This window comes from Piliocolobus tephrosceles, chromosome 11, assembly GCF_002776525.5.
Source record: "Piliocolobus tephrosceles isolate RC106 chromosome 11, ASM277652v3, whole genome shotgun sequence".
Taxonomy (NCBI): Eukaryota; Metazoa; Chordata; class Mammalia; order Primates; family Cercopithecidae; genus Piliocolobus; species Piliocolobus tephrosceles.
Window position 1 is genome coordinate 81,809,785 of NC_045444.1, and position 22,748 is coordinate 81,832,532.

Consider the following 22,748-nt stretch of genomic DNA (forward strand, 5'->3'; position numbering starts at 1 on the left):
TCAGAATCATGTGCCTTTATATTAATTGAAAGCCAGTCCCAAAAAATGCTGAAGGGATTTTTATCAACAACCGTATAACTAGAGAACCTTCCCATTTTAGGAGACTATTATAAAGGAGGTACTATATATATTATGCTGTTTAAAATATAATTGCATTCCTTTATAACTACAATCTATACCCCATTCTTTTTAGTCATTAACCAAGTTCTACAATTTATTATTGGACCTCACCAATCTTAAAAATAAGATTTTAAGGCAACTTGATCTTTGAATGTCAGAGTGAGAACAAACCATGTTAATAAAGATATTTTAGAATTTATTTTTCTGGAGTAGAAGTAATAGCAATCCTCGAGACGATAGGACTTGACAGCCCCAATGTTCAGACCCCTCTTTTAGGTTTCTCAGGTCAAAACAGATTGTTCAAGGAGCTTATAAGGATGCGAGTTTCTCTATTTCTCCCACTTAATTGTGAAAATAGTTTCTCTATTTCTCCCACTTAATTATGAAAATCCCAGATTTTCATAAGGGGGGATCCACAAGGCAGTTTCTGAAATATTAACTACAACGTAAGACTCAAAGCACTCTTCCTAACTCAGATTTCATTTCAACCCCAGGGGATTTTTCTAATGAGAATTTTTATTTCTAAGTAGCTCCTTATTCAGGAGAATCATTATCAGTTTATATATTAATTTCTTTTTGCACATACTGTAAGCTACTTAAGAGTTTCCATGTGAAAGACTCAATTTCGATCAGCTCCTGAAATTGCATTTACTTATCCTTGCAACTTTCAATTTGGGTCTTGTATTTTAAACTTTTGTGCCCATGGCATTTTAAAATATATGGCAGCTTTCTCACAATTGGCTGTCAGTTGACCCCTCACTGATCCTGTTACAGCTGCTCTGAAGGGCTTTTTACCTGTCTTTGAGCTGCTGCCAGAATCCTGCAAACAGAATTCACATAAATCCCACTGCCTATATTTTATCACAGCATCCCAGACCTACCCTTCAAATTGCTGTTTTCTTAAGCCATTTTCTCATGATGCAGTTATAGAAGGAAGCTTAATTATATTTTATAAAGTTTAATCTGCCAATGCTAGAGATAGATGCCTAGGAAATATAGCTTTTTAAATTGATGGTTTTCAAAATCTTTTAATATGCAAGTTTCACATTTTAAAGTCAAAGTGTACGAAAAAATATATAATGAACACGTGTGTGTGAATGTATATACAGGTGACCTATTTATGGATTCCACATTTCCAAATTTGCCTACTCACCAAAGTTTATTTCTAATCCTAAAATCAGTTGGCAGCATTGTCGTGCTCCTTGGTGGACATTTGCAGAGCATTAAAGATTTGTGTCATCCAACACACTTTCCCAGCTCAGGTTGAACCAGGTGAGGCTCTGCTTTCTTGTTTCACCTCATAACCGTAAACTAGTGTCCTTTTTCATGGCCTATTTAGTACCAGGTTTTTCACATTTCTGTTTTTGTTGGCGATTTCACTGTTTAAAATGACCCCCATGTGTAATGCACTGCGTTTTTTTTTTTTTGAGACGGAGTTTCGCTCTTGTTCCCCAGGGTGGAGGTGCAGTGGTATGATCTCAGCTCACCTCAGCCTCCACCTCCTGGGTTCAAGCGATTCTTCTCCCTCAGCCTCCCGAGTAGCTGGGATTACAGGCACCTGCTACCACACCCAGCTAATTTTTGTATTTTTAGTATAGACAGGGTTTCACCATGTTGGTCAGGCTGGTCTCGAATGCCCGACCTCAGGTGATCCGCCCGCCTCAGCCTCCCAAAGTGCTGAGCCACCGCGCCCGGCCAATGCTAAGTGCAAGAAGGCTGATAACGCCTCGTAGAGAAAATACTAGCTCATGTCTCAACAAAGCTCATAGCATTTTGACCGTGAGTTAATGTTAATGACTCAACATTGTATATTAAATAAGGTGTCTTTAAACAGACACAAATAAGGTTATTTATTGATCAGCTAACAAAAATGTTGTGACCAAAGAAATAACCCTGTATTTATTTCCCCAGGAACAATGGTTCAGTATTTGCTAATTCAACGTTGGAAGCAACTTTGTAGAACATAATTCCCATGAATAACAAGAATTGACTGTATATGTTTGTTTGTATATATACATATGTACACGCATATATACATACAAGATGGGGTCTGTTTTATATATTATGTATGTATAAAATAATTCCACATGTATATATAATTAGAATTTACTAACCACAGGCACTGTATCATAAAGAATTTTGGGATGCGATTCTGCAAGTTTCTTGATCTTTCTATTCCAGGAAGCTCCATCCAGAAATAATCCATGAATGAAAACACCTAAATATAAAAGAAACATGTTAATATAACACTTTATGCATTTTGATTGAGTTCTGAATCTGAAATTTCTACATGTAAGTACTATGCAGGTGATACTAGATTTGCAGCCTAAGACTTGTTCTCCAATGAAAGCAATCTCCTGAGTGTTTTAACATCCATATTTCAAGAACATTGAAACTTTGTCTAGTGAAATAATGCAATAGTAAAATTAGGTGTGGAAGACAAAAGAGGAAAGAAATTTTAAATGAGTATGGGAAGTTCTCAGTGTGTGTGAACATTATCAAATTTATATTGTTAATTGGTCAACAATTATACAGTGTTTTCAGAAGCTATGAAATCTAGGGGGAAAAATAGTTCTTAATAAAGGTAATAGGGATCGAGTGGTGGCTAGTGGGCAGGATATGAACAAAGCACCCTTCTGTAGATCTCTAATGTCATAAGAATTAAATTGCTCCTCCCCTTTTAGAATTTCTTCTTACTGCCAAGAGCTCTCCTTAGTCTGTTGATGATGAAAGACACATGATGAACTCTCTCTAGAAAGTAATGTTGTTCACTAACAGCTAAAGAGTACAAATTAGGCAATCAGTGAAACATGAGTTACTTTCTTTGGCTTTACATATCAGTAAAGCCTCATGGATTGGAGTCTGAAGGTAAAATTGATTGTAACAGTACAAATGTCAAGCAATATAGACTTTGGGAAGACCAGAGTTTTAGTTCCTAATTTGTTGTGTGACCTTGAGCAATTAATTTAACCTCAAAACCTGTTTTGTCATCTGGAGAACAACCTTAAAAACATTTGTAAAATAGTAATATCTGCTTTGTCCACCTTGTAGAGTTGTTAGAATCAATCAGCTAATATAGGGGAAAATGCCTTTGTAGAGTTGTATATGAAAATCTACTTCAAAAGTGCTGTCCCATAGGACTTTTTGCAATGATGGAAATGTTCTATGTGTTGTCCCGTATGGTAGCCACTAGCTACAAGAGGCTGGTATTAGTAAGTTGAACACTTGAAATGTGGCTGGTGTGACCAAATAACTGAATTTTACATTTTATTTTAATTATAGTTAAATGGCGACATGTGGATAGTTTAATGATGGAGTTGGGGAAAGACCTTTTCTCTTCTCTGGGTTTTAACTGATGGGAAGAATACGTTGGAATACAGTATCAGTTCTATTAATTGACAAAGCACTTGTCCAATAACTGCCAATGTATAACTCTGGTAAAGCTGGATTGCAAAATGGACCTTGAGCCCAGGGCAATGGAGGGGTGGACCTGCGTGAGGGAAGAGATGGGTCTGCAGAGCACTTCTGCATCTTTACCTCTGTGGCCAGCTCTAAGGCCTGTCCACCAGTCACCAAAACAGGTGGGGATAGGGCAAAGTAGGAGAACTTTATAGTATGAAATACAATGGAAAAGAAAGAGAACCTATACATAGGTCCAAGTGAGCTATTTAATACCCTCCCTGACTGACTCGAAAGCATAGCCCAATAAATTTCTGCCTCTAACCAATCAGACTAGTATTCCTCATTTGGGAAGAGGGATAATATCATAGAAAGGAAACCAAAGAGTTCACGTCAACACCTAGAAAAGTGGTGATAGGGATAAAAGTTCTTTCCAACCCATCAATTGTATAGGAAATAAGATGAGAATCTTTAAATACATTTTTATTTCTCATGGCTAGTAAGGACCATGAAGATATAGATATATAGCATATATAGAAAATGACAGATGTTAACAGGTCCTTGTTCATAGCTGTCCTGCTCTATGAGTGATGCCCTTTGCCATCTGTGAGATGTCATCAGCACATAGTGTCAGCTACAGTTTTTCCAGTTCCCCTCTCATTCACTATTTTCTGCCTCCCTTCATGCTATGCAATGCTGTCAACTGGTGACTGAGTCACCTAGTAGTACCTAGCAATTCAGATCAGAGGAAGTTTAGGTAGTTGAATCTATAATATAGAATCCTGTGACGACTAATATTGTCAACTTGATTGGATTGAAGGATGCAAAGTATTGTTCCTGGGTGTGTCTGTGAAGATGTTGCCAAAGGAGATTAACATTTGAGTCAATTGAACAGGGAGAGGCAGACCCACCCTCGATGTGGGTGGACACCATCTAATCAGCCTCCAGTGCAGCTAGAATAAAGCAGGCAGAAGTTGGAAAGAGCAGACTTGCTAAGCCTTCCGGCCTTCATCTTTCTCCCATGCTGGATGCTTCCCACCCTCAAACATCAGCCTCCAAGTTCTCTGGGTTTTGGACTCTTGGACTTACTCTAGTGGTTTGCCAGGGGCTCTTGGGCCTGTGGCCACAGACTGAAAGCTGCACTGTCTGCTTCCCTACTTTTGAGGTTTTGTGACTCAGACTGACTGATCCACTACTGGCTTCCTTGCCCCTTAACTTGCATACAGCCTATCCCATGGGACTTTACCTTGTGATAGTGTGAGTCAATTCTCCTTAATAAACTCCCTCCCATATATACATATATCCTATTAGTTCTGTCCCTCTAGAAAACCCTCACGAATACAGATTTCAAATGCTAAAAAACTTTCAGCAGCATTGTAGCCTTTAGGTGCCCCTTTTCATTGTGTTTTAATTTAATCTTAGGTATCTAAGGATGACATCTTTATGAGGCCCAGAACCTAGAAACAGGAACATACAAAAATATAAAGTATGGTGAAGGGGTAGAGATTGGAAAAAAAGAAATTTGGCTTCTATCCCAAGCTGTTCTCAGGTGGGATTTATGTCCCTCCCACTAGGGTCCTATGAGAAAGTGATTCCTTGGGGAAAAATCCATTTATCTAAATCATTCCATGGATTCTCTTTTTCTTTCTGATAACTAACTAAGTAGGAAGGAAAAAACTAGGGTTGCAAAAAGGCTAATTTGTGGATATGTGTGCTTATTGGTGAAATGCATATGTGTGTGTTGGTAAGTGTGTAAAATAATAAAGTTTGAGATTTTGCAGAAATCTATCAGTTATTATAAATTAAGCCTGGGCCAACACTGTGGTAGTCAGTAAAACAGTTTAATTAGCTGATGACTGCTCTTCAGTGTATGATCTTGGAAGACTAAATGGGCTTTATGGATCCTTTAATAAGCTGTGCTTTATTTTTACTCCACTGTTTTCAAGATAATTTTGGATTTTTAATACTTGATCTTCTTTAATAGGAGTTTCTGTGGATTAAATTAGTAAATCAATGTAAAAAATATCAGCTACCCTGTAGAATAATTATGTTCAGTATATAACAACGGGCAACACAAAAGTTTGATCTTGGGTATTAGCTAGTTCAGAAGCTTTTGGCAATGCTTATAAATTCAGTCTTTTAGCTGAGTTCAAAAACATATAACCCTTAAAAGACATCATCAGTGCTGCTCAAACTTCAACCCAAATGCCACCTTCTGCCTATTATAATAATATGAAAAGAACTAGAAAAAAATTCATGCATCTAAATTAAATACTTAGAAATAACCATCATTCCTTTAAGAAAACGTTCCTTGAGAAATGTGATGTTTTCAAACTTCTACCAAAATACTCAGTAGGCCATAGAGAAAGCAGCTAAGCATGAGAGCCAGATGGCCTGGGTCTGAATCTCAACTCTGTCCATTATTAGCTGTGAGACCTACAGCAAGTTACTTAACCCCCCTGAGCCTTAGTTTCCACCTTGTCTAATGGCGATAATAGTAGTATCTGAGCCATAGGGGTACTGTTAGGATTCCGTGTAATGGACTGGGCAGTCTCCGGATCCCAGCAGTGGTACAGAGCAGCCCCACCGTAAGTATCCGTGCCCTTTCCTTGATTTGCTTTTACCCAACTTAAACATTCCTTTCCTCCATTGCCAAATACTTAATTTGAGCCAAATTATTTATCCTTCTGGTATGTTGCTAAATTTATCTAACTATACTTTTAATTTTATGAGGGCAGGGGCTCAAACTCATATTTATTAGTGTCTTTTATGACATGTAATATAGTGAGCTGTATGGGAAAAAATTTTGTTAAAGCTTATATTCAATAAATAACTTAGCAGAAGGTTGTTAAATTTCCTTCTGTATTTGTTTTATTTATTTATTTTTAAAGCCTCTAGTGGGATAAAGTTTCTTTTGAGTATGTTAAGAATAAAAGGATTTTGAACAAATGGTCAGAATAATGGTAGGTTAGGCATCTGTGACTGAAAAATATTATTTCTAAGATATCATATGTCCCAATGATTCTTTATTCCTTGCATTCATTGTTCTTAAATGTGTTTCTGCAATAAAACTGTTTAAGTATTAGAGACTGGAATAAAAGGTATCTTTAAAAGGTTGGCTTCGAGTCCATACATTTTTAGTGGATTCCAGTAGCATAATTTTTGGAATTTCCTCAGCAGCATTTGAGGGCCCTTTATGTGCTAGACACTGAGAGCCACTCAAGAAAGAATGGTGCAGACAAACAAGGTCACTGCTCTTCTGGTATCTGTACTGTAGTGAGGGACAGAGATATAAAGAAAGAAACACATAAAATAATTACAGTCTGATGCTCTGAAGTTAATAAGCAGAGTTGCAAGAGGGGATAATAAGGTGAAATGGGCGGCTCCAACAGATGAAAGTGGTGTTCCCAAGATCCCAAAAGAAAAGAACGTGAGCTGTTCTAGAAACTGTCAGGAGGTTAGTGTGACCTGAGCATAGTGGCACATGATGAGCTTGTGTGGGTGGGTGGCGGCTAGAACATGCCTGGCCTCATTGTCACCATAAGGGGTCTGGATTTTATTCAAACCACAAGAGGAAAAAACGTATTTAGTTGTCTGGGTTTTCAATGGAGACCAAAAGCTGATATAATCTATTTTTATTTTTTTAAAAATTCTGTGGTTTCTATACAAATTAAAGGCAATAAGTGGGTAATGACAGTAGGGAGACAGGATAAAGGCTAGAGGAGAAGGCAAGATAAAAATGGTGGTGGGGCCAGGTGCAGTGGCTCACGCCTGTAATCCCAGCACTTTGGGAGCCCAAGATGAGTGGATTCTTTGAGCTCAGGAGACCGAGAACAGCCTGGACGACACAGGGAGACCCTGTCTATACAAAAAATGAAAAAATTAGCTGGGCATGGTGGCGCACGCCTCTGGTCCCAGCTACTCAGGAGGCTGAGTGGGAGGATCACTTGGGTCCAGGAGGTCAAGGCTGCAGTAAGTCAAGATCACACCACTGCACTGTAGCCGGGGTGACAAAGTGAGACCCTATCTCAAAAAAAATAGAAAAGTTGTGGTGACAGTAGGATGATAGGTGAGCAACTGCCCGTGATATGAACAGATGAGGGAGCAGAAGAATGAAGAATTCCTGGGTTTCTGTCTGGATGGTGGTGCCATTTATGGAAATGACTCATTTTACATATTCAGGAGATACCAAAGTGGAGATTTCAGGTTGGCAATTGGATATGGAGGTCTGATCTTAGAGCAAAGATCTAGATTGAAGATTCAGAGATTTACATTTGGAGGACATAAGCAGAGTTAATGTTTAAAGATACAAAAAAGAATAAGGTCACTTGGGGCTAGGATGCTATCAGAAAAAAGAAATAGTCCCAGGACTGAGTCCTTGGAAACTGTAATATTAGGGGAGCCTAAACCAGCCAACCTGCATAAATGTGGCCAATGAGATAAGGAAAATCAGGAGAGGGTGATGTCCTGGAAACAGAGAGAGAAGCATGTCTCTAGAAAGATGAAGATGGCAAGTGGTAAAAATCACTAAGAAATTAAGATGAAGACAGAAGAGAATTCATGGGATTTGTCAACATAGAAGTGATCGCTAACTCTGAAAAGAACAGCATCAGTTGATTAGAAAGGATGAAAGGCAGACAACAAATGGGAAGTGAGAACCTGCAGACAGCATGTAAAGATAATTCTTCTGAGAAAGTTTGCTATAATGGTGAGCGGAGATCCGGGACAGCAGCTGAGGGGGATGTAGAAAGACAATTGAAATGGTTGATTTAAGATGAGAGATTCTAGAGCATGTTGTAGGTTGACAGGAATTGTTTATTAATGAGATAAATCATTTATTCCTGAAAGAGAGGGCACAATTAAAGGAGCAAAGCCCTTGAGAAGGAAAAAGAAAATGGGATCTAGATTCCTCAAGGGTACAGACGTTGACAAATGCAGTGAGTCAGTGGTGCTAAAAGCTCTCTTCAGATGGCTTCTAATGTTTTTCCATGAAGGATAAGGTGAGATGTGGGAGCAGAAGGAAGGGCAAAGAGGGCAGAAGTGGTGGTTTTGACAGGAGGAAAGCAAATATCCCCGGGAATAGTAGTGGGATTGCTTCACAGTGTTACAAACCATCTTGAGATTTGTGACATCAATTTAAAATAAAACTTCTTGGCACAGTAATGTGATTATCATACACTGTTGTGATTACATATCTACTTGTTAGTGTCTTCCACCACAGTATAAATTAGTTGAGGGCCAAGATCCTAAACTGTTCCCTGTTGATATCTCCAGTGCCTGACAGAAGAGTGAGCCAGTGAATCCATCATTCAGTGATGAATAAGGAAGTTGTCTTCAACACATTAGTTAAAGCAGTACACATTAACAGTCACTTAGAGATTAATGTCATTTATATAAAGACAATTTTGGTAAAATTCTGTAATCTGTAGCATTTAAAAAATAACTTATTTAAAATAGTGGCCTTGTCCACTAAAGTTGAAATAAAACATCAGGGTAGCCATAAAGTGTAGACAATCATTGAGAAAATAAAGATTTCCTCACAATCCTTCAACCACAAAGCAAATGTTTCTATTAGGTGTAAGTTTTGGAATGGTAAAGCTCCAAGTTTTGGAATGACATATATATAACAGGAAAGAATACATATTTTAGGATTCTACGAAGGTATATACTTCAAGGGACCAGGAAAAACCTTCTTTTCAATGCTGTACATGTCAAGTCCCCACAGTCAACATAAGATTATGGCTGATTATCCCATGTGCTGTTAATTTGATGATTACCTTCTTAACACTTTAGGAATAACTTCTAACTTATAAAATTTTGCAAAAAAGTACAAACGACATATATTCTTTACCCAGATTCATCTGCTGTTACCATTTTCCTCCCTTATTTTCTTGATCATTCCCCCTCACCCCTTCTCTCTCTCTTTCCCCCTGGCTCACTCATTTGCTCTTTGTATCTCAATAATTTTTTTCTCTAGCATTTAGGGTAAATTACATTCATGTTTATTACTTTTTTAACAGCTGAGGAAAGTAAGCTAGAATGTCATGTTTTTGTTCAGTGCCCAGATATGAACCGACTCATTCTGTCACACACTTACCATCCTCAGGAGGATGCTTGTATTCTTTGTCTTCCATCACTTCATAGTCAAACCCAAGAAGATCAATAGGAATTGTGTATTTCCTGGCGTAGTTCTGCTGGGCACCAGTCAGGAAGGCTTGTGTGAAGAAGAAGCCAGAAAGCCAGAAGACTGGAGGAGGACCAACCTCGTACCATTGCTAGGGTGTAAAACACAAGTGAGCTAACAGTAGCACCTTTCGACCTTTTTTTTTGTTTGTTTGAGACACAGTCTCACTCTAGTTGCCCAGGCAGGGCTCAGGCGAGCCTCTCACCTCAGCCTCCCAAGTAGCTGGGAATACAGGCACACACTACCACACCTGGCTAATTGTTCTGTGTTTTTAGTTGAGAAGGGGTTTTGCTATTTTGCCCAGGCTGGTCTTGAACTCCTAGACTCAAGCAATATGCCTTCCTCAGCCTCCCAGAGTGCTGGGATTACAGGCGTGAGCCACCACACCTAGAGAGCCTTTTAACTTCTGAATACAACACTACTTAATAAAATTTATCCAAAGACACTTATTATCTTTTAGATAAACTAATAAATGACCTCTGGGTAATAACAAGCCATACTCTCAAGGTTTAAAAAACAGGTGGCATATTCGGTGTTTGTCCTGACTTCAATTTCATACCTATCATATCAGCTTGGAAATTACAATGTGCATTAATGCAAACAAATGTCTGTTTTATACATCATTCTTTCAGAAAGGCTCCCTACAATACTGAATATCTGATATGCATTGTTACACAATATATCATGTTATATAGTTGAACGGAAGAAGAGATCCCCATAAAGTCTGGTCTGATGGCTCTGTGTTTCACTTTTTTTCTCTCTCTAATTAGTCATTAGTACCCAACAGAATGTTGTTTTGGAAGTTTTTCTTCCTACTTCACTAAAACACAGTAAAATTCAACATAGAGGAACACAATACTGTATAAGGAATTCCTGGAAGCAGCAGGGTAGTGAGACCTTAAGGCCTTTAGAAATATCAAGATACGTTAATTCTCTGTTCATAACATATATTCTAATGGTAAGTCAGTTGAATGCCAACTTTTAACTAGATAGTAAATTAGAGAAGCAAATCTGAAGAAATGAGTTTGAAAAGCTTTTCCCTATAAGAGCCCAAGGTATAACTTTATCCTTCAAAAACAGTCTTAGTTCCTTAGTATTGACTGTAGCAAACAAAAGGCCTGTATTATGAAAAGGGAGTTTAACCATTTTATCCCTGCAGAAATTTCTTTATAGGCAGTTTTTGACACATTATATACAGAATCTAGGAAATGAATCAATATTTCTAATAGGTACAATTGTTAATAAGAACATAGTTAAGCACCAATATTACCAGACAATTAGTAGATAGGCTTCTGCCCACTCAACATTTCCAAGACGATTAGCCTTTGAGGTCATTACTGACTTGGGCTGAACCAGCAATCTAGTGATTTCATGACCTAGAAAAGTGCTGGGCAATGAAGCTCTAATACCCCTCACTGGTCGCCTGACTGGCTTTCTAAGATGTTTTGCTGTAGGTACCTATTTTAATGTTAAATACTTAGTGGAAAAACCAACATAGCTAGATGTTTTCTCCCTTCATTTAGTGCTAGCTTTTTGACAGTTCGGTGTAGCAGTTACATACATTACATGAAATATTAAGTAGTGCTGAGTTGTGCCTGGGAGGCACAGAAAAACTAGAGAGAAATACCCATTACAGTAAGCATTCTGAAGAAGAAAATGAAACCAGGAGAAACTTAACAATATACGGTCATTCAGATGAACTTACCTGCAAGAATTTTAGTCTTGCAAGGAAGTCATTCACATAGCTGCCAAGTGGTTTAAGGCTTGGGTAGGATTTACGCATCCACATTTCTGGAATTTTGACATTCAAAATGCTGCTAACCACTTCTTCAAGATCTGTAGACATAACTACAAGCCCCTGAAACACATTTAACTTTGGTTAATATAATAGTATAGACTATGATAGACTATAAGCAACCACCTTTTAAATACCTCCTTCACAATTATCCTCTGTTTACACTGTGATTAGTTAAGGTTGAGTCATACAGGAAAAAAAAGTGAAGATATTTGTTTTTGCTTACAAGTAGGCCATGCAGTCTGAATTATTCCTTAGAAAAATATTAACAATTTTAATCTAACCAATTTTTTTTTTCTTTTTTGAGATGGGATTTTTTTCTATTGCCCAGGCTGGAGTGCAGTGGTGGGATCATGGCTCACTGCAACCTCGACCTTCTGGGCTCAACTAATCCTTCCACCTGAGGCTCCCAAGAAACTGGGACTACAGACATGCATCACCACACCCAACTGATTTTTTACTTTTAAAACTGTTTTGTATAGGAAGCCAGGCAAGGTGGCTCATGCCTGTAATCCTAGCACTTTGGGGCCGAGGCAGGTGCATCACTTGAGCTCAGGAGTTCAAGACTAGACTGGGCCACATGGCGAAACCTCATCTCTACAAAAAATACAAAAATTTGCTGGGCGGTGATGGTGCATGCCTGTAGTCCCAGTGACTTGAGGGGCTGAGGCAAGAGGATCACTTGAACCTGGGAGGTTGAGGCTGCAGTGAGCCAAGATTGTGCCACTGCACTCCAGCCTGGGTGACAAAGTGAGGCCCTGTCTAAAAAAAAAAGTTGTAAAGATGGGGTCTCACTATATTGCCCATGCCGGTCTCAAACTCCTGGCCTCAAGCAATCCTCCTGTCTCGACCTCCCAAAGTGCTAGGATTATAAGCATGAGCCACTGTACCTGCACCTGAGCTAACCAAATTTTAATAGAAAAATCTTAATCAATGCTTGGCTACTCACTAGCTATTAAATCACAGACTAACTTTGACTTAGTTTACTGTCTATTAAGTGGATAAGTAATACAGCTCTATACTGCATTCTGAAAATGCATGGTGCTAAATATAAAATTAGAAAAATTACATAAAATGCTTTGAAATGTTAAAATGTCCTGGAATTGAATTATGACGTCTGGTTGACCATTTCTCATTTTGAATGACTGATGCACAGATGTTAAAACTTTGAAGGCCCTGAAAATTCCTATTTGACTTTTAACTGGGCCAGCTGCTATTATTCATTTCTGTCTTTCCTATAGTTGAAAATATTATTCCAACTAACATAGAGAGAAGATGTGGAAGTAAATTTGATGTACTAAATACACACATTTCATTTGCCTTCTCCTCAAAACCTCACTAAAACAGCAGTAAAGGAATTTACTTTTTAAAGACATAAGCCCCCATATGTGGAAACAAAGAGGGGAAGGGAAAATGACAACACAATCGTGGGAGCTAGAAAGCATATGGACCACTGGTAGTAGACTTAGCATACAGAAGAAACCTGATCCTAAATTGGCAGGGGGAAAAGTTAAGAATCAACCAGGCATACACTGCACAATACCCCTAAATCTTGGGAATGAAGGTCCTAGATACTTCTGAAAGTGGGGCGAGGAGGGCAGTATTAAAGATCATTAAAACTTGGTTTAAAAAGCAGAATCCTAGATCTTCTCCCCCACCCCACAAACTATGCATTGCCTACCTTGAATACAACCTGGAGAGGAAAATGCAGAAATCCCTAGAGTGGGAAATGCCAGGCCCCGTTAGGGCCAAAGTTACCACACTGAAATCAGGGGGATTAAGTGAAGGCATGAATACTGGATGCTCAGATTCCCTGGGGCTTCTTTTCCCTTTTAATTCCTAGAATACTAGAGCCAGCCCTTTATCTTCCAGGAAGGACACAGGAAGAAGTAGGTCAAGAAGAAATACATAATCATGCTGAATGTTTCTTAAACGAACAGCCTAGCCAGGTAACCTACATTGAAGACCACAGTCAACAATCACCAGTATTCTTACTGTGTTCATTCAACATGGTAATGTCCCATTCTTTTTATTTTTTTATTTTTTTTTTGAGACGGAGTCTCGCTCTGTCACCCAGGCTGGAGTGCAGTGGCGCAATCTTGGCTCACTGCAAGCTCCGCCTCCTGGGTTCAGGCCATTCTCCTGCCTCAGCCTCCCGAGTAACTGGGACTACAGGCGCCCGCCACCGCGCCCAGCTAATTTTTTGTATTTTTAGTAGAGACGGGGATTCACCGTGGTCTCGATCTCCTGACCTTGTGATCCGCCCGCCTCAGCCTCCCAAAGTGCTGGGATTACAGGCGTGAGCTACCGCGCCCAGCCGATAATGTCCCATTCTTAAACATAAGCAGACAACCTCAAATTATCAGATACCAGAAGAGGCTTCTAACATGTAAAGGTTTTCGATTATGCATTCAACTTCTAAACATAAAAGATTATTCTGATTTTTTATTTCTTCTTGTATCAATTTGGTAACATATGTTTTCGCAAGAATTTGTCTATTTCATTTACATTTTAAAATGTATTTCCATTTTAAATGTATTGGCATAGGAATGTTTGAGAAGGGAGGCAGAGCAAGATGGCCAATAGAAGCCTCCACAAATCATCCTCCCTGCAGGAACACCAACTATCTACGCAAAAAAGCAACTTCATAAGAACCAAAAATCAAGTGAATGACCACAGTACCCAGTTTTAACTTTTAATTACTGAAAGAGGCACTGAAGAGGTCAGGAAAGACAGTCTGGAATTGCTGATGCCACCCCTCCTCCATCAGCCGGCAATGGCGGTATGGCACTGAGAATCTGTCGCTTGTGGGAGCGACGGCACAGTGATTGAGACTGTGCTGGAACTCAGTGACTTCCTGTCACAGAAGATAGCAACACCAGGAAGAGCTCAGCTGATGCCTGTGAAAGAAGCATTTAGGGCTGGGCGCAGTGGCTCACGCCTGTAATCCTTGTAATCCCAGCACTTTGGGAGGCCAGGCGGGCGGATCACCTGAGGTTGGGAGTTCGACACCAGCCTGACCAACATGGAGAAACTCTGTGTCTATTAAAAATACAAAATTAACCGGGTGTGGTGGCACATGCCTGTAATCCCAGCTGTTCGGGAGACTGAGGCAGGAGAATTGCTTGAACCCAGGAGGCGGAGGTGAGCCAGAGATCGCACCATTGCACTCCAGCCTGGGCAACAAGAGTGAAACTCCGTCTCAAAAAAAAAAAAAAAAAAGAAGCATTTAGACCAACCCTAACTACAGGGGAAACACACACCCCAGCGGTTGGAACTTGAGTTTCAGCAAGCCTTGCCACCACCAGCTACAGTGCTCTGGGGTTCTAAATAAACTTGAAAGGCAGCCTAGGCCACAGGGACTACAATTCCTAGGCAGGGCCTAGTCCTGTGCTAGACTCGGAGCTAGGGGCTTGTGGGGCATGCCATCCAGTGAGACACCTGCCAGGGTGGCTAACAGAGTGCTTGCACCACCCCTCTCCCAATCCCAGGCAGCACAGCTTGCAGCTCCAGGAGAGACTACTTCCACCGCTCGAGGAGAGGACAGGGAAGAGTAAAGAGGACTTTGTCTTGCAACTTGGGGGCCAGTTCAGCCACAGTAGGATGGGGCACCAGAAACAGTCCTGGGGCCCACATTCTAAGCCCTGACTCCTGGACAATATTTCTAGACACATATTGGGTCACAAAGGAACCTTGCACTCTTGAAGAGAAGTGCCCACTCCTGGCGGGATTCATCACCTGCTGGCTAAGGAGCTCTTGGGCCCTGAATAATAAGCAGCAGTAGCCAGGCAGTACACACCATGGGCCTTGAGTGATACTCAGCGCCATGCTGGCTTCAGGTGTGACCCTGCACATTCCCACCTTGGTGGCTACCAAGAGAGATTCTTTTTTGAGGAAAGCACAGGAAAGAGTAAAGGGGGTTTTGACTTGCAGCTTAGGTACAAGCTTGACTCCTACAGTGGGGTATGCACCAAGAGGGCTCCTAGGGTCCCTGATTCCAGGCCTTGGCTCCTGGATGGCATTTCTGGAAAGGAGTTCAAGACTAGCCTGGGCAACATGGTGAAACCCTGTCTCTACAAAAAATACAAAAATTAGCTGGGTGTTGGTGGTGCAGGTCTTTAGTCCCAGCTACTTGGGGGGCTGAGGCAAGGGGATCACTTGAACCTGGGAGGGTGAGGCTGCAGTGAGCCAAGATTGTGCCACTGCACTCCAGCCTGGGTGACAAAGTGAGACCCTGCCTAAAAAATAAAAAAATTATAGAGATGATATCTCACTATGTTGACCATGCTGCTCTCCAACTCCTGGCCTCAAGCAATCCTCCTGTCTCGGCCTCCCAAAGTGCTGGGATTATAGGTGTGAGCCACTGCACCTGCACCTGATCTAACCAAATTTTAATAGAAAAATCTTCTTAATCAATACTTGGCTACTTGCTAGCTATTAAATGACAGACTAACTTTGACTGGCAACATTCACCACAAGGTGGCTAAAGACCCCTTGGGCCTTGAGTGAAGATCAGCAGCAGGCTGGCAGTACTCCCTGTGAACCTGTGGTGATGGTAGCTACAGGGGGAGGCTCCTCTGCCTGTGGAAAGGGGAAAGAAGACAACACAACTGGGTTTGAGAATAGCTTTGTCTTATGGTTTGGGTGCCAGCTAAGCAACAGTAGAACAGAGCACCAGGTGAAGTATTAAGGTTTCAGGCTCTAGGCTCTGACTCCCAGGCAGCATCTCTGGACTGGTCCAGGGCCCAGGGGAACTGACTGCTGTGAAAGGAAGGATATAAGCCTGGCTGGCTTTGCCACCTGCTGATTGTAGAGCCCCAGGGCCTTGAGCAAACATAGACAGCAGCCAGGGAGTGGTTACAACAGGCCTTGGATGAGACCATTGCTGTGCTGGTTTCAGGTCTGACCCAGCACAGTCTCAACGTTGGTGGCCATATGGGTGCTTTCGGCACCCGTCCCCAAGCTTCAAGCAGCTCAGCAGAGAGAGAGAGAGAGAGTCCATGTGTTTATGAGAAACAAAGAGAAGAGAACAAGACTCTTTCCCTTACAATTTAGAGGAGTCTTCTGAACCTTATCCAAGACCACCAAGGCAGTATCTCCATGAGTCTGAAAGAGCTAGTGTTCCTGGGCTTCTAGTGCCCCCTAAAGCAGATACAGCTGCAGTGACCAAAAACTTAGATCACAACGTCCAAGTCCCTTCAAATATCTGGAAAGCCTTCCCAAGAAGCATGGGTACAAACAAGCCCAGACTGCAAAGACTTATCAGTAAATACTTATCAGTGCCCACATACTGACAAACATTCACAAGCATCAAGACCATCTAGGATATTAAATAGTGTCTGGGTAGCAAAAAATAAAATAAAATAAAAAATAAGACCATACAGAAAACATGACCTTACCAAATAAACTAAATAAGGCACCAGTGACTAATCCTGGAGATACAGAGATATGTGACCTTTCAGACAGAAAATTCAAATAACCATTTTGAGGAAATGCAAAAAAAAGATTCCAAATAACACCGAGAAGGAATCCAGAATCCTATGAGATAAATTTAACAAAGAGATTGAGATTTTTAAAACAGAAGCAGAAATTCTGGAGCTAAAAAATGCAATTATTATGCTGAATAATGCATCAGAGTCTCTTAACAGCAGAACTAATTAAGCAGAAGAAACAACTAGTTAGCTAGAAGACAGGCTATTTGAAAATACAGAGTAAGATGAGATAAAAGAAAAAATAAGAAAGCACACCTACAAGATCTAGAAAATAGCCTTAAAAGGGCAAATCTAACACTTACTGGCCTTAAAGAGGAGGTAAAGAGAGATATATATGGGAAGAAAGTTTATTCAAGCACTAGTAACAAAGGACTTCCTAAACCTAGAGAATGATATCAATATTCAAGTACAAAAAGGTTATGGAACACCAAGCAGATTTAAGCCAAAAAAGATTACTTCAAGGCATTTAACAATCAAACTCCCAAAGGTAAAAAAAATAAAGAAAGGATCCTGAAAACAGTAAGATAAAAGAAACAACATACAATGGAGCTCCAATATGTCTGGCAGCAGACTTTTCAGTGGAAACCTTACAGGCCAGGAGAGAGTGGCATGGCATATTTAAAGTGCTGAAGGAACAAAACTTTCACCCTAGAATAGTATATCTGGTGAAAATATCCTTCAAATATAAAGGAGAAATAAAGAGACTTTCCCAAACAAACAAAAGCTGAGGGATTTCATCCACACCAGACTTGTTCTATAAGAAATACTAAAGGGTGTTCTACAACCTGAAAGAAAAGGATGTAAACGAGCAATAAGAAATTATCTGAAAGTATAAAACTCACGGAAATACTAAGTTCACAGAAAAACAGAATATTGTAACACTGTAAGTGTGGTGTGTATACTACTCATATCTTGAGGAGAAAGACTAAAAGATGAACAAATCAAAAATAATAACTACAGCAACTTTTCAAGACAGACAGTATAATAGGATATAAATAGGAAAACAAAAAGTTAAAAAGCAGGAGGGATGAAGGTAAAGTGTAGAGTTTTTATTAGGTTTCTCTTTGCTTGTTTCTTTGTTTATGCAATCAGTTTTAAATTGTCATCAGTTTAAAATAATGGGTTACAAGATATTATCTGCAAGCCTCATGGTAACTTCTAATCAAAAAACATATAATAAATCCACAAAAAATAAAAAGAAGTTGAAACATACTACCAGAGAAAAATCACCTTCACTAAGAGAAGGAGAGGGAGGAAAGGAAGAGAAAACCAGAAAATAACAAAACAGTGGGAGTAAGTACTTACTTATCAATAACGTTGAATGTAAATGGACTAAACTTTTCAATCAAAACACAGAGTGGCTGAATGAATTTTTTTAAAAAACAAGACCCAATGATCTGTTGCCCATAAGAAATACACTTCACCTACAAAGATACATATAGACTGAAAATAAAAGAATAAAGATATTCCATGCCAATGCAAACCATAAAAGAGCAGGAGTAGCTATACTTACATCAGACAAAGTAGATTTCAAGACAAAAACTACAAAAACAGACCAAGAAAGCCATTATATAATGATAAAGTGGTATATAATGATAAAGTGGTCAATTCAACAAGAGGATATAACAATTTTAAATACATATGCATCCAACACTGGAAAACCAAGATATATAAAGCAACTATTACAGTCAAAGAGAGACACAGACACCAATAAAAATAGTAGCTGGAGACTTCAACACTCTACTTTCAGCATTCGACAGACCATCCAGACAGAAAATCAACAAAGAAACATCAGACTTAAACTGCACCGCAGACCAAATGGTCCTAATAGATATTTACAGAACATCTCATCCAGTGGCTGCAGAATACACATGCTTCTTACTCAGCACATGGATCATTCACATGTTAAGCCACAAAAAAAGTTTCAAAATATCCAAAAAAATGAAATAATATCAAGTATCTTCTCTGACTACAGGGAATAAAAGAAGAAATCAATTACAAGAGGAATTTTGGAAACTATACAAATACATGGAAATTAAACAATATTCTCCTGAAGACCAGTGAATCAATGAAGAAATTAAAAAGGAAATTGAAAATTTTCTTGAAGCACGTGATAATGGAAACGCAACGTGCAAAAACCTACAGGATACAGTGAAAACAGTAGTGAGGTGGATGTTTATAGTTATAAGTGCCTACATCAAAAAAGTAGAAAAACTTCAAACAAACTCCCTAATGATATATCTTAAAGAACTAGCAAAGAAAGAGCAAACAAACCCAAAATTAATATAAGAAAAGAAATAATAAAAATCAGAGCAGAAAAAATGAAATGGAGAAAGTAGATAATCAACAAAATGAAAAGCTGGTTTTATGAAAAGATAAACAAAATCAACAAACCTTCAGCCACACTAAGAAAATAAAAGAGAAGACCATATTTGCCTTATCATTTACCCTCTGCTTCTCTCTCTATAAAAGATATATATATTTATAATATTCAGATATAAAGATATATATATAGTAATACAGATATGTGTATATATATACCCATATATAAATGTTTTCTGAATTATTTGAGAATAGTGCTTGCTTATACCCCTTTATCTCAATACTTTAAGGTATACTTTCTAAAAACAAGAATACCATTTCAGTTTGCCTCCTTCACTAAAATTTAAGCTTGGGCCAGGAGTTGGTGGCTCACACCTATAATCCCTGCACTTTGGGAGGCCAAGGCAGGAGTATCACTTGAGCCCAGGAGTTCAAAACCAGCCTGAGCAGGATGGCAAGACCCCATCTCTCTAAAAAAATTAAAATAAAATAAAATAAATTAGCTAGGTTTGGTGGCTCACACCTCTAGTCCCAGCTACTCAGGAAGGTTAGGCAAATGAATCCCTTGAGCCCAGGGGTTCAAGGCTGCAGTGAGCAGTAATCACATCACTATACTCCAGCCTGGGTGAGACTCCATCTCTAAAAAAATAATAATAATAAATGAAAAAATGTGCTTTATGAGGGCAAGGGCTCATTCCTTACTACATTGTGTCTCCTTAGCATATATCCAATCCAGGGTCCTATCCCTATCTAACATCCTCTATACTTGTTTCCCTGTTTATTAACTCTCACTCTCAGAAGTCTATAAGCTCCTCAAGGGCAAGAATTATTTTCTAATCTTATCTATCCCCAGAACCCAAAATAGTGCTTACACAGTATTTGTGCTAAACAAATATTTGCTAAATAAACGAATGCTGTATATAATGTAATGGGTTTTTTTGGTGTTTTTCACCTTACCTTGATTGCTTTTTGAATATTTATGCATGAATCTCTTATGGTCTTCAGTAACCTATTGAACCGTCCCATCTCTTGGACAAGTACAGTATTCATGCTCTGAGTATAAGTTGTTGGGTATCTCCTCATGGCAGCCTCGATGTCGAAGTTGTTTGGAAGTTTGCCCAAGATGTCACTAGCAACCTCATTCACTACTTCATCTGATGATTTTGCACCGGCACCTGCTGAACGAGACTATGAAGAATCCAAACTATAACTCAAAAATCCTCATAAAGGTCTAAGAATAGCAGAATATGAAAAATCCTAAGGTAAATCTTTATAAGAAAGAACATTGCTCTCTATTTTATCCATGATCCCTCTCTACACAAAATTTATTAAAGTGATGATAACAGGCAGGAGGATGGATTTTCAAGGGCAAACTATTATTAGAGAGGAGGAATAAGGGCATGTAATGTGTTCAGAGGCAAATGAGGATCTGCAGAAAGCAAATAAGTGTATGCTTGGCTGCCTGGGTACAGGGGGAGTTGCAGATGCTGCAGATAGTGGAAGAAAAAGCATTGCATTGGTGGAGTGGCCAAGCGATGGTGGGCATTAAAACCCAGATGGGGGAAATCTCATCTTGCTTTGAGAAAGCAGGCCACAAAATATATTTGCTAATAACTCTGGTGTCTCCTGGTTGCCAAAAGCAGAGATATAGTTTTCTCCTTGAACCAGGAGAACAAAGAAAATAAGCTCATCTCCTCCAAGCAGCTGGAAGAGTTATGGAGGAAAGACAGACTTTAGTGATTCACGCTGGAAGCAAGGAAGGAGAATTTCAGTTCCATTTTTGTTCTTTATATTTATGGTGGCATTGTGTAAATGAATCTATATTTTCTGAAAAAAAAATTAAATCCTCAGGACAAATGAATATGGGGTGTGTGTTGAGAGAAAACAAATACTATTAGAATATAAATAAATATATATCATGTTTTACCAGTCCAAGGAAATTGTGTTTAAGTCTTATTTTTTAGATTTTGTTTCCTGGTTTCTATACTATAAATATTAGTATACTCAAAATTGATTCTGAAAATATTATTTTCTTTTTTTAATATTAATTATTTTTACCTAAGTTTCTACTCTTTTCTTTTCTTTTCTTTTTTTTTTTTTTTGAGATGGAGTCTCACTCTGTTGCCCAGGCTGGAATGCAGTGGCATGATTTCCGTTCACTGCAACCTCTGCCTCCCGGGTTAAAGCACTTCTCCTGCTTCGGTCTCCCAAATAGCTGGGATTATAAGCGCCAGCTACCACACCTGGCTAATTTTTGTATTTTTAGTAGAGATGGGGTTTCACCATGTTGGCCAGGCTGGTCTCAAACTCCTGGCCTCAGGTGATCTGCCTGCCTCGGCCTCCCAAAGTGCTGGGATTATAGGTGTGAGCCACTGCAGCCGGCCTCTACTGTGACTTTTAACACTACTTACCACATAGCACCATAATATCCTATACAGTTACACAATAAAATAATTACATGTTGGTACGTTTTAACTATGTGCTATAAAAAAAAAGAGATTCTCATATAATAATCCTTTATTATGATTCCATAGTACCAGGTTTAAAACAAAATATAAAAAACAAATCATAGAAAACAAAAAGTGAGTATTTGGCTAAAACTAATGAAATATCTAATTCCATTATATTTAAAGAATCATATGCTGATTTCCAGTAGTATTTTGGTGTGCATAAAAGGCAGTAAAAACTCATTAAAATATTCCCATATTCTAACAAGAGCTGTGCCTCCACAAAAAAGCCAAATCCAGGTCTATAGTTCTTCAAAAAATGTAAAAAAAAATTTAGTAACACAAACATTCCCTTTCCCTATTTCTCATACACAAAGATCACATGATTGGGTAATAGGTTTTTGAAAGTAATATCCAACTGATACTGAGAATTAAGAGCAACTGCGTCCTATTTATTTATAATTATTGGCCGGGCGCGGTGGCTCAAGCCTGTAATCCCAGCACTTTGGGAGGCCGAGACGGGCGGATCACGAGGTCAGGAGATCGAGACCATCCTGGCGAACACGGTGAAACCCCGTCTCTACTAAAAATACAAAAAAAAAACTAGCCGGGCGAGGTGGCGGGCGCCTGTAGTCCCAGCTACTCCGGAGGCTGAGGCAGGAGAATGGCATAAACCCGGGAGGCAGAGCTTGCAGTGAGCTGAGATCCGGCCACTGCACTCCAGTCCGGGCGACAGAGCGAGACTCCGCCTCAAAAAAAAAAAAAAAAAAAAAAAAAAATTATTTATCTTAGCTTTTTCCTCTTTACCATCTTTCTTTAGAGTTACCACAAATAACATCTGGAATCTTCTAAGGGTTATTTTCCTCTGAAAGATAAGTGGAATTCATTTTCCGAGACATCAGAAAGTTTAACCTTTTCAGAGATCCTAGACTATTATCTAGTTTTATAATATTCTCAGTTGAAACAATTTTCCTATTCTAAATAGTGTG

The 22,748-nt window shown here is 39.2% G+C and overlaps 1 protein-coding gene across 1 annotated transcript in view; it reads right to left on the reverse strand.

The window, feature by feature from the left end:
* DNAH7 (dynein axonemal heavy chain 7) overlaps positions 1-22,748 on the reverse strand; it is a 358,505-nt gene that overhangs the window by 751 nt on the left and 335,006 nt on the right. Inside the window, exons 61-64 of the mRNA XM_023217897.2 lie at positions 20,270-20,500; positions 11,409-11,561; positions 9,617-9,794; positions 2,235-2,338 (exon numbers count right to left, since the gene is read on the reverse strand). Of these exons, the coding sequence (XP_023073665.1) occupies positions 2,235-2,338; positions 9,617-9,794; positions 11,409-11,561; positions 20,270-20,500 (666 nt within the window). The remainder of the gene's footprint in view (positions 1-2,234; positions 2,339-9,616; positions 9,795-11,408; positions 11,562-20,269; positions 20,501-22,748) is intronic.